Raw genomic sequence first — 12,823 nt, 5'->3', positions numbered from 1 at the left:
GTTTTTATTATTTTTCATTAATTCATGAGTTTTATTAGTTTCTTTTGTTGATTTCTTTGATTATGCTTTTCTTGGTAGATTTAGATTTCATTATTTATTTCATGATAGAGTAGTTTCTTTTATCTATGGTTAAGTTGAACCCTAGTATAATTTAATTCATGATTGTTTCTTTAAATTCTCATATTAATTGTTAATTGTTCTTGCTTAATTGATTGTGCATATTCCAATACTAGATTAGGGATAACTAGTATTGTTATTATTCCATTGTCTTGATCATGAAGGGAGTTGGATTTTGACGGATTTGAGTATTTTAATTAAGGACATGAAGTTCTCCACGGGAGTAGGTAGAATGGATTGTTAGGAAGTTAAAGTGTCGTGTTTAATGTCTTTAATTTGCATGATTCCACGGGAGTAGGCTTGAATGCATATTAGAGAAGCCATAGATACTCGGGAAAGGTTTATGGTACTTTATAGGGTGTACTTTTCCTTGTGAACATTTAATTTATTAGTTTGGGGTAGAAATTATTTTGTATTATTTCGTGCTAGTGGGGATACTTAACTGTAGAGTCTTTTATTTATATATTGATTAGTATAGTTTAATTTCACCATTATTCTTGATATTAATCTCCCTTAGTCTTACCATTATTTAAGGGCTAATCATAGAACAACTTTCTCCCTGTGGATTCGACCACGCCTTGTTGAGTTTTATGGACCCTTACTTTTGGTTCCATCAAATCCCAATGTGGCCAGAAGACCAAAATAAGACATCATTCATCACGGAGAAAGGGCTTTATGGTTTGCTGAGGATGTTTTTCGACCTCCGTAATGCACCGGTACCTTCCAGCGACTAATCAACACTGTATTTCAGCCACAACTGCGGCGTAATATGAAGGCTTATATAGATGATATGATTGTTAAAAGCTGGGAAGAACAAGGTCACATTGGCGATCTCCGAGAGACTTTTGAGACTCTAAAATAAATTTTAAATTGAATCCTCAGAAATGTGTCTTCAGAGTGGTAGTTGAAAAATTCTTAGGGTTTTTAGTCGACCAATGAGGGATAGAGGCCAATCCTAAGAAAATTTAGGCAATTCTGAACATGACATCCCTGTCCAAGATCAAGGAAGTTTAGTGTCTAACAGGGTGCTTAGCAGCCCTAGGGCGGTTCTCTTCTACGTATGGGGATAGGTTGTGGTTCCCTATACCAGCCCAGGGGGTTTGGCCTCCCCTATTACTACTGAACAACCGGACGCGATTGTTAATTTGGACGAGGCCGAAGTGGCTGAAAAAAACATTTCTCGGCCGGACGCGGCCAAGGACGGCTCGACTTTTTTCGGTCCCGTAGCGGGGCTTGTTTTACAAATGCCCCAGGCTTACAGATCGGCCTCTCGATCTTTTGCTGAGTCTAATTACTTTAACATTGTTATAACTTTGCGCTTTGGCGGACGTCCGATGAGTCCGTCCAACAGACTGGTCGTGGTTATACACGTTAGAAATTCTAACGAGTCTCCGCTTTCAGATAAAGGCAAAGGGGGAGCTGAAGTAGCTCCTGACGGTTCTCCCATTTTATCGGACAATGATTCTTCGACGGCTTTTGTGAGGATGACTTCGGCCGATCGTGAGAAGCTCAAACAGGAGCTATTAAAATGCTTCCCTGAGCCTTACATCAAAGGCTTAAGAGGGGCTTCATCTAGGCATGTAGGCTACATGTCTCAACTAGCTGCTGAGGTGCAATCTTCATTTCTTTGCCATCTCCTTTATTATACTTAACAAATTTGCTTATTTTTGTGATCGTCCTGACATGCCTTTTCCTTCCATTTTTCAGCTATTTGCTCGCAGCATAATTATTGAGGACTGGGCAAGATTGCTCAGGAAAGAAAACAAGCAGCTCGTCAGGGATGTTACCACTGTCGGGGATACGGCTCAATTTGCCATAGCCGAGCTAGAGGTACTGCATCGCCAGTTGAGGGAGGCTTGGGAGAATTAGGAATCGACCAATAAGAGATATCTTATTCGTCTGACGGTCGTTGAGCTTCGGAGAGAGAATTGTTTTCTTCGAGCAAAAAACCACGACCTGAAGAGAGAGGCCGTTGACGCTTTTGAGTCGGTCAAGGAGGCTCTTAGTGAGGTGATAGATACCTCCAAGACGTAGGCTGTGAGGACATTTGAAATGCTGGCCGAAACTGACGACGTCCCCAGATATGAACGTCGTCTTGAGTTTCAGGAAAAGCCTTCACAAGGCTGCTTTGAAGGGAAGGGAGCTTCCAGTCTTTCAAGAGTCTTCAAACGACGAAGAAGAGGAAGAAGAGGCCGATCCATAAACCAACAACTCTCCCGAGCCAGACGCTTAGTTTTTCCTTTAGCTAAATCTTGGCTGCAGGCCTTTTGTACTTAGCGTAGTAGGCTTTTCTTTTTCTTTTTTAGCATAGCATTGTAATTCTCCTTGAATTTTTATAATAGAATATCTTTTTTCACTTAGTCTCTTGTTTCTATTTTGCTCATAGTTTAATAACTCGATCCAAATGACTTTCCCAATTATAAGCAAATTGTTTTGGCTGAAGATGTTGACAATCCCATAATGGACGAACCTACTGTTGGGGATAGTAGTATTTACTTACGAGTCTAGCACTACATAACACTTTTCAATAGATGGGGACCGCACACGTTTAATAAATGAGTTGAACTTTTGCACCCGACAACGACACCTGTTTATCATGATAAAGTGCATTAACTTAAAGTCTTTCCTCTATTTTACCTTCATTTTCATATTGTTGAACTTAGTTTGTATGATATTTTTGTATCCGATATTCAATGTTAATATAACTATCCAAATAATTTTTTATTTGGTTTGCAACTTACTGAATTAAATCGAAAATATCATATATATGTGTTAAAATGATTAAGGGTCAAACCATACCCAATGCGTATAATAAACTGCTTGACTTGGATCGAAAGTATTAACCCGTTTATATTAAGTAAGCCCTTAGGTTAGGGTTATTTTAAAACACTAGATAACTTTTTTCTTGAACAAGTGAGTTTTATATAAGTAAAATTGAAAGTGATATATCTAGGAAAAACAATCTAATAAGTAACTTTTTACTTTAGATGAATCATCTATGTAACTGACTCTTCAATGCAAAAATTTAACCTTGTTTTATGATCGTTTATTGTATGTACACCCGTCTGGTCAAATATTTTGTGTTTCTTTATTTTAGGATAATCATAGAAAATGAAGAAAATATGATAATTTCCACAAAAAAGTTATTGTCAATTTAATAATATCTCGTTATGTTATAAGGTAGTGGGCGAAAAGTAAAATAATTTGAAAAATGGAGCAAAATAGTGAAAAATATGATAATTTCCACAAAAAAGTTATTGTCAATTTAACAATATATTTTTGTCATTTGTATATACTTAAAAATTTAGTTAATGTCAATTAACTAATTTCCCTAAGTAATGTACATATATTTTTTTTAGTGTCAATTATATGTAATTAATAAAAATGTAATATTATTTTGAATAAGTCATAAGTCATAACTATGCAATACACGAGTCATAAATCAATTTAATTCATACTCTCAACACTAGATTACAAACTTTTAAATTACAAGCTAATAATTCAAAATTATCTAGAATTGTCTTTATGAAATTCTCAAAATATGAAAGCATTGACAATAGGCAATACAAACACGATAGTAACATGTAAAAAATATAAATTGTTATGTATGATTTCATTCACTTTTTTAATTTGTTCGATGTTAAAATTCGAAAAATTTGAAAGAAATTTATCCTAATAATAATGTGTGTGTTAATATGTCATGTAAAAATATATGTCTGGAACAATTTATTGGGTATAACTAAATAAACAAATAGTAAATATATGCATTCAAGACCCTAAAAAACAAAAGAACGACATTGAAAGATGGTAGGGGTCACTTTTTCTCTAAATAGTACATAAATAAGCCTTTAAACATTGATTTCTAATACACGCACGCGACACGACCTTCCATTCTTTAGGCAAGTTGTACATTGGTGTTCTTTGTAGATAAATAGTAGTTTTAAATTTTATTTTCCAATCTTATATGTATTTATTTATTTTATTAAATTTTAGATCATCATTGTTTGATCTATGGGTGTGGTTTCTAGCATGACTGAAATTAGTGATAATGTGAGTGTAATACTAATTCAAGTATTTTTTTTCTTTCTTCAAAGGATTCATGTTCACAATAGGAAAAAGAATAACATATATATGAGTTTCAAGATCATGGCATGCATCTTCGACGTCCATCGATTTCCCAAAATAACTAAAATTTATTTTCCAAAATAAAATCGATTCCATCATGAATCAAAGCTTAAATCACATATTTTTTTCCCATAAAATCGACATGCAAAGTTGCATTTGAAGGTATTGATGAGTTATGAGATACATTTCTATATAAGATATCATAAATCATTTACAAAATAATCAACATAATTGAGATACGCGTTTTCCTAAAGTATTTTTTTTTCCTTCAGAGAATTCATATTCACAACATGAAATAAAATACCATGTATATGAGTTTCAAGATCATGGCATGCACCTTAGATGTCCATGGGTTTTACAAAATAACTAAACTTCATTTTCCAAATTAAAATCGATTACATCATGAATCGGAGCTTTAATCACATATCTTTTCCCATAAAATTGACATGCAGAGATGAATTTGAAGGTATTGATGAGAAATCATATACATTTCTATATAAAATATTATAAATCATGTACAAAATAATCAACCAGAATTGAGATGTGTTTTCCTAAAGTATCTGATACTGATGTTTTGTGTATAATTTAAAGCAAGCTATGAATTGTTTTGTAATTAAAGTTCAAAGATGATCAATTTTGATTTTGAAGATAATGGGAACAATTAAATATGAATGTTTTGGGGGAAACATATGTGGGATGAAGAAATGAGTATCCGATTGAAATAAATCATATTGAATAATTATATTAGTAGCTATTTGGTGGACAATAAAGACAAATAGCAGCAACATAATCAAACACAAAAAATTTACAAAAATTAACTTAATGATCTTGCTAATAGGTTCTCTGGGCCTGGATAAGGAATTTAATTTAGCACAAAAGTCACAAAATAAAAAAATCACTTTAAGAGAATAATATATAAATATATGTTCCTTATATAGTAACACGGGTGCTATTAGCATTTGTTTTTTTTTGCAAATAAATAACTATTAAACCTAAAAATTACTTCAGTCTAATTGACATAAATCCTTTTATGTAACTAATCTAATTTTATAATATGTATTAAATAAATAAATTACATAAAGATTACCTATTTTAAATATAAAACAAGTCATCCTATATCTAATCGCGTACACTATGTCAATCTTGAGAAAGTGTATTCAATTGAGTTTAAAATAATTGTAATAAGATATGAAATATACGGCGTAAGGGAGAGATCGTTTACCAATGTCTTCAAGTGGCATTGCCTCTCTACTACCCCTATGAGGGAGAATCGCATATTCCAGATTTAAAATTTCATTAAATAATAACGAGAAATCAACCTACATAGGTATTAAGACAGGATCAAATTGGCAGTACTCCTTATGAAGAAAAAGTTGATTATTTGGGGGTGAAGCGCCTATGATGCATAAATATTCTTGACAGACGCATAAAGAACATTATGCAATCCTTAAATCCTTCTAGGTTACATGTCCCTTTTGGTGGGAAGGTCATGGTATCAGCTAGTGTATTAAGACAAATATTGTTGTTATTCTAAAAGAAAGCAAACAAGATATTGTATTCTCTACCGCCAATAGTTCTTACATGTGGGGACTTTTGTCATGTGCTTTGACTTATGCAAAATATGCACCTCACGAGAATATCCTCTACTTCAAACTTGGAGGATGTTAAAGCATTTTTTTAATGAATATTGAATATTGAATATCGGAGATGGCAAAGAGGGAGAACCAAGTAATGGGGAAGCCATTGTAGAAGTTCCAGATAAAACATTGGTAGACGACATTGATGACCTTGTTGTTGCTATTGTTGACAACACATATTCTGACCTTGAAGATCACCTATAGGAAGCTACTTATTTTCATGAAAGAATTATTCTTGCTCCAACTAATGATATTGTTGAGATGGTTAATGACAATGTACTATAGCAATTGTCAATTGAAAAAAAATATATACTAGAGTCCTGCAATTTCAAATGAGGAAGAGAACTTTGGAATTCATGAGATTTACTCAACATAATTCTTAAGTACTACTTCCTGTGTTCCATATTTTACGCTCATTTCTTTTTCACACGGTCTCCAAGATGTATCTTTGACCTTTGATATCTTCAATACCTTATTAATGAAATATATATAGAGTTTATATTATTAAACTAACGGTTATTTCACCAAATACCCCCGACAAATCAGCAAATTCTCAATATACCCTCAATGTTTCAACAATTTACCATAAATCCCTGACTTTTCATTTTTGTGCACATAATACCCTTTTTTAACTACTGTTAACTCACCGTTAACTTTATTTATCATTTTGCCACAATTAACTACTAACCCTAAAATCTAAACTAATCCCTAACCCTAATCTAAATACTAACCCTAAATTCTAAACCCTAATCCTTAACCCTAAGCCCAGCCCAGCCCCCTCCCCCTCCACCGTCCCTCCACCATCCCCTACCCATCTCTTGCCGCAACCCCACCCCTCCCCTCGCCGCAGCCCCAACCCTCCCCCTCCCTCCGTCGCAACTCCCACTCCCTCTCCCTCCCCTCCTTCCGTCGCAACCCCCACCCTCCCCTCCCTCTACCGCAACCCTTACCTCCCCCTCCCCTCCCTCCCCCCTGTCGCACTTGCTTTCTCTCTCCTTCGTTCGAGGTTGTTACCTCGAATTCCCAAAGAAGTTTTCTCTCTCCCCTGCTCGCCAGAGCTGTAGCGTCGCAGTCGCGTTTTTCTCTCTCTCCTTCATTGCTGCTAACACTGAATGCAGGTTTGGTTTGGTAAACGCAGGGGAGCCGGTGTTCGAAGGGAGGGGTGGAGGTTTGGTGTTCGAAGGGGAGGGTGAGGGGTGGTCGGTGTTCGAAGGGGAGGGGTGGGGGTTTGGTGTTCGAAAGGGAGGGTGAGGGGTGGTCGGCGAACGGACGCGTAGGGGGTGGGGAGGCCGGCACACGTAGCATCGGTGGGGGTGGGGGTGGGGGTGGGGGAGGGGTAGGGGCTAGGGTTGGTTGGAGGGGAGGGGGTGGGGTGGGGGCTGACAAGGGGTAGGGTTAGGGTAAGGGGGAGGGTTTAGGGTAGGATTAGTGTTAGATTAGGATTAGGTTTAATTATGATTAGGGGTTAATGCTGGTAAAATCGTAAATAAATCTAACGGTAGGTTAACGACAGTTAGGAAAAGGGTATCTGGTGCACAGTTTTCGAAACGCAAGGGTATACGGTGCATTTCTGAAATATTAAGGGTATATGGTGAATTTCTTGATTTGTCGAGGGTATTTGGTGAAATAACCGTTAAAATAAATATTGAGGCGAATCTAACAAGATCACACATTAGTATGTTTTCTTATATATTAATTAGAATATTTGGTCAACAATTGTAAAGTTTGACCCACCTAAAATGAAGTAGGCATTTTATTATGGGATGGAGGGAATATTAGATGCTCTAGATTACCGAACCATAGTATAAGATTAAAGTTAGATGCACCGATAATGCTTCTAACGAATATTGACCAACCCTGTGGTCTGTGCAATGGTACGAGATTGGTTATTAAACACATTGACAGTCACATCATTGAAGGTGTGGTCGTATCCGGGAGTATTGTGGGGGATAAAGTTTTTTATTCCACAAATGATACTCAGGACAATGGATTCAACAAGGTTTTTCTATAAAATTCCAAAGAAGGTAGTTTTGTTTGGTTGTGTTTTGCATGACGATAAATAAAAGCCAAGAACAATCTCCCTCTCATATAGGTTTAAATCTGTCTCGACCTGTTTTTAGCTCTGTATAATTTTTTGTGGAAATATCAAGATTTACAAGTAAAAAAGACTTTGAAAATATTAATTTGTGTAAAGACAAAGCAATATCAAATACCACTACTAATATAGTGTACAAGATTGTGTTTCAGAACATGTAACCATTTGCCATAATGTGATGGACGTCTTGAGTTTTTTTTTACTTTATTATAGTATATACTCCCTCCATTTCTTTTTAATCTACACACTTTCCTTTTTAGTCCATTTTTTTAATCTACGCATTATTGCTTTTTCTATTTTTGATAACATATCACATCTACTTTCTTCTATTTTTCCACCCATGTCATTCACATTTTAATATTTTAATACACTCTTTTGTTTCTCCCTCTCACTTTTCAGTTTCTCTCTTCATCTTCTCAGTTTCTCTCTCATATTTTTGAACTTCCTCCTTGATTTTCCCCAAAGTGAAGTGAGTAAATTAAAAAGAAACGAATGGAGTATAAGTTAATGTTTATGTTGGATAGACTTATATTGCACCTATGTTGATATTTCGGTTATATGCATTAGCGTATTTAAAACCTTTAATTTTTTAATTAATTTGATATATTTATTCAATGTTCAAAAACAAGGAAACATAAAATTTCCCGTGCATGATGCACGGATCCATAAACTAGATGAAATATAAATGAAAATTCTACCCAAATAAAATGAAGCAAATAGAGCAACTCAACACCAACTCATAGCTTGATAGCAACATTAACAATGGGTGTATATCTGTTGTAGCCTGACTGACCAGTTCATTGGACGGGTGAGGGAGTGAGAAAGTCTTTTAAAAATTTACAACATATTGCAAACCGGGGAATTGAAGTTATTGAACATTTGCCTTTTGATTCAACTATTCTGTGCTACTGTGCTATTATAAAAAAATTGTACCACACACCAATAAACAATCCATGTATCACTCCCTTCCTAAACCCTTGCAGATGACTTCTGCCCTTCGTGATGCTCTACGAAACCGATTTAACTCCGTTGACAATCTTAACAGATTCAATGTAGAGGTGCCCTTGTCGGAGGAATAGAAATGTACTACTAATTTCTCAAGCACAGGGGAGCAAGCAAGCAAATACTCGAAAAACTTCATCTGTGTATTAGAAGGAACCGAAAACAAAACTCTAGCATAACGGAGGTGATGCAATGTAGAGTCAGAATTGTAGTCCAGCAGACGCTCAGCTAGATTGGCGCTGCTCTGAACCTAAAAATAACAAACAAGTGTAATTGACATTCAAAACTCTAATTAGTTAAACTTTTATATAACGAGAAAAATCACAATTATAAGATTTCAAGACTGACTTTGCACATGGTAAAAGGCGCTACAAATTCTCTGTTCTACAAAATTTCACTTGTTTCTTGACATTATTTTTGACCAAAAACACGGAAAATTTTCTTCAATAGCCGAGTTAGACACTTGGACACATAATGTTCTCGAGCCTATGTAACATAGTAGATTATATATATGGCGATAGAGATCCCACTATATAAAGAGTTACTTACATAGATTACAAGCGTTTCAATGTTAGGAAAGCTCTGTACACAGCTAATGGTAGAAGAGAAATCATCCAGAAAAACCAAAGGAAGCCCTACCAACTCCAGATTTCTCAGGTTCTGAAAGGTACCAAGGTTACCTTCTTTAAAGAAAATCTGCACCCGCAACAATTCGAATCAAACAGGATAAAGAAAATCACGAATTTAAAATTTATAACAGCTATAATTCAAACATTACTCACCCTACATAAATGACTTCTTAAGCAAAGCCTTTCAAGTTTGATCGAATTTGTAAGAACTTTTAACAGACCATGTAAACTGGCCTTGTCACAGACATTAACCAATTTTGACATACCAATCGAAGCTGACACAAGATTATCACAACTTTTCAGATAAACTGACTCGAAAGCCCAATCAAGAGTCAAGTTTCTGAGGTTAGGAGCATCAATGGTAAAGTTCTTATGCTCCAATCCAATATAGTTCTTTAAAACTATGTTTTGTAGTAGAGGACAACTGCCAATTAGATTTTCGAAAGTGCTGTAATTTACTTTGACTCCGTCGAGCTCAAGGCTTATCAGCTTCGGAAAGCCCCTGAAATTAGGAGGAGGGCTGAAATAGACGCAGGAAGTAAGCTTCAACTTCTCCAAGTCAACACACGAGAAAAGACGCGAGCTCAACCAAAGAGGCATACGGTACGTACTACACAGGCTAAAGTCCCTAAGACCATTATTTCTTGAAAGATAGGATATCCACTGTGTAACATCTAGACAGGATTGTACAGGAGGAACATACAATGCGAACTTAAGAATGGGACCTTCATGTTGAAAGAGTATTTTGCTCACAATACTGTGAAGTTTATCGGTCTTGCAGATTTCCACTTTAAGGACACTTTCAAAAAATGCATGATTAAAAACAAGATAGGGGTTCGAAGTCCAAATGTCATGCCACTTGTGCGAAAGAAAACACATTCGTGCAGCATCCTTGAGAGGCAAGCATTCCAAGATTTTGTATATCACATCCCTCGGCAGATCACTGATATAATCAAGCCTACTGCTATTGAGTCTTATCATCTTGGAACTATTATCCTCCATATCTACAGCACCACCACCAACAAACAACAAAAAAAAACCTTTAAATATCATACAAATAATACAAGTTTTTTTCAAAACAAAATTCAATGTATATACAAATTCTACTTGAAAATTGTAACCCTATTACGATTATTTGAAGAAAAATCATCAACTAACAAAAAGAAGTATCATCTAAAATATAGAATTAGCAACACATAGAACATAAGATTACTGGCAAAGTCGTAATAGCTTTGATAAAATATTAAAAGAAGAATATAATTTACCTGTCTATCAATAATCCAACATTTTAGAATTTCTTTTTCTTATATAAAATTAGAAAGCATCCAAGAATAACCATCAAGAATTACCCACAAAAATAATATTTTTGTTCCGACCCATAAAGTTCAAGAAACTTAAAACACATTGAACTATGGGTGTACAGTAACTAAGTAGTTGACGTTTTCAGAAGAAGGGGCAACAAATACATACCCATAAAGGAAAAACAAATATGGAGTTAATATTAAAAAAACCTGTACTGAATAAAGTCCGAATTAATGGCGGAAACAACATCGTTTTTGATGTGGGAAGGAGCAGGATTATCACGAAAACCTTCAGCAAAATTCATTGCATTGCAATGTTGAGAAAGATGTTGAATTGGAGAAGGTGTTGGTGATAACTTTTCCTCCATTTTTAAATTTATTGGGTTTTAATGTTGTGGGTTCAGATTTCTCAAATCAAAACTTATCTATATTAGGGATGAATTACCTCTTCTTATAATCTGAAAATCATACGAGGAATATGAAGATTAAATTGAACTCAAAAACACCTTTTTTTTTTTATTTCTCTTTGGGAATTGAGGATTAGAGCTGTAAATTGTAATGGAAATTGGGAAGAGTGAAATTTTTTTTTGGAGGCTGAGAACAATAAAGGAGGAGACGAGGAGTTAAGTTTTGTAAATTGGAAGGGATAGAAAAGTAGGAGCAATTATATTCCCATATTGGGTATGTGTCAATACTATGGCATTTATATAATTTTTATGACAAAAATAATATTAAAATTATAATTTTTTTTTTCATATTTTTTTTTGGGGGCTTGTTAGTTGAAATCTTAAATCATATTTGGGTTACATCAAATCATATCAGTTCGTTATTAAATCATATTTGAGCTACATCTAATCATATCAAGTAACTGATATGAGAAAAGTTGTCCCATACCGGGTATGGGACTATACTTTCTCAGAAAAGTAGTGGGCAGCATGAAAGTAACTTAGCTTTTTTTTTTTTTTTACTTTGGACAAAACAATATACAATTGGGCCATTAAATTTTGGGGCCCTGTGTAGTTGCTCACCCTGCACAGGGTCTTAGTCGGGACTGGGAATAGATGATTGTTGATGTAGAGGGAGTAGAAATTTCCTTTGTAATCTAGTATTAGAGCGAATTCTGAAAACCGGTAAGGATATTTATAGTTTTTTTCTGTTTCTGTTTTTTATTTTACTTCTTTATCCGTTCCCCTTTGTTAAAATTCGTGAGATAATGAGGCGGGGGTATTTAAGGAAGATCGTTAAAATTAAATTGCATTCAGGCTTTAGCACGCCTTTCAACTATTAAGTATTGATTGTTTAAGAAATCAATTTTGTCAAGAAAACAAATATAAATGTTAATTAGATTTGTTGGTTAAAAAAATAATTAATTTTGTTACCCGAACGTTCCAGCATGTCGAATCAATTTCTCATTTTTGGTACTCAAGTAGATCGATCGATTTAAATTCAAATTTTTTCAAGCTGGTTGTGAAACATGTAATGAGTTTCGTTAACCCCTAATCCATATTTTTTCCACGAATCAATTCATTTGGGGAAAAGAAAATGAGGGAAATAACAGATACTAAAATCCTTTATTCTTAAATACCCCCGCCCCATCCCACGAATTTTAAACGCTCTATCATCACTATCGACATACTCTAAACGCCTAGCTTATCAATGTAATATCCACATGAATGTGAAAATACTAGTATCCAAAGTTATTAAAATCGCGATTCAAATCTTAAAATTTTACGATTTTACGATTCAAAATATGGTAGACGATTCGATTCGCGATTCTATATATTTCTGTTGATTAGCGAAAACCTCGCAAGTTTAAATCATGCTAATGATAACTAATGATAACTAAGTTGGACGTAGATATTACTACCTTTGTTGTTTTAAGTCTAGACACATTAACTTTTACACTTGTCTAAGTAT

The 12,823-nt window shown here is 34.8% G+C and overlaps 1 protein-coding gene across 2 annotated transcripts; it reads right to left on the bottom strand.

Moving 5' to 3' along the window:
- Window positions 1-8,649: 8,649 nt before the first annotated feature.
- On the bottom strand, window positions 8,650-12,476 carry LOC104896298 (F-box/FBD/LRR-repeat protein At1g13570). 2 transcript variants are annotated; one of them, XM_048647544.2, is made up of 4 exons: window positions 11,117-12,476; window positions 9,759-10,609; window positions 9,526-9,672; window positions 8,650-9,226 (listed from the first exon to the last, which is right to left on the bottom strand). In XM_048647544.2, the coding sequence occupies exons 1-4, from the start codon at window positions 11,154-11,156 to the stop codon at window positions 8,933-8,935; spliced, it is 1,332 nt and encodes a 443-aa protein (XP_048503501.1). In that variant the 5' UTR covers window positions 11,157-12,476; the 3' UTR covers window positions 8,650-8,932. The 2 variants fall into 2 exon arrangements, with proteins under 2 accessions (XP_048503501.1, XP_048503502.1); XM_048647545.2 differs by having other exon boundaries at window positions 8,652-9,226; window positions 11,352-12,474.
- Between the last annotated feature and the right edge of the window lie 347 nt (window positions 12,477-12,823).

Source organism: Beta vulgaris, chromosome 6, assembly GCF_026745355.1.
Source record: "Beta vulgaris subsp. vulgaris cultivar EL10 chromosome 6, EL10.2, whole genome shotgun sequence".
Taxonomy (NCBI): Eukaryota; Viridiplantae; Streptophyta; class Magnoliopsida; order Caryophyllales; family Amaranthaceae; genus Beta; species Beta vulgaris.
Note: the sequence above shows the minus strand (reverse complement) of the source record. Positions and strands in the feature narration are given on the sequence as shown.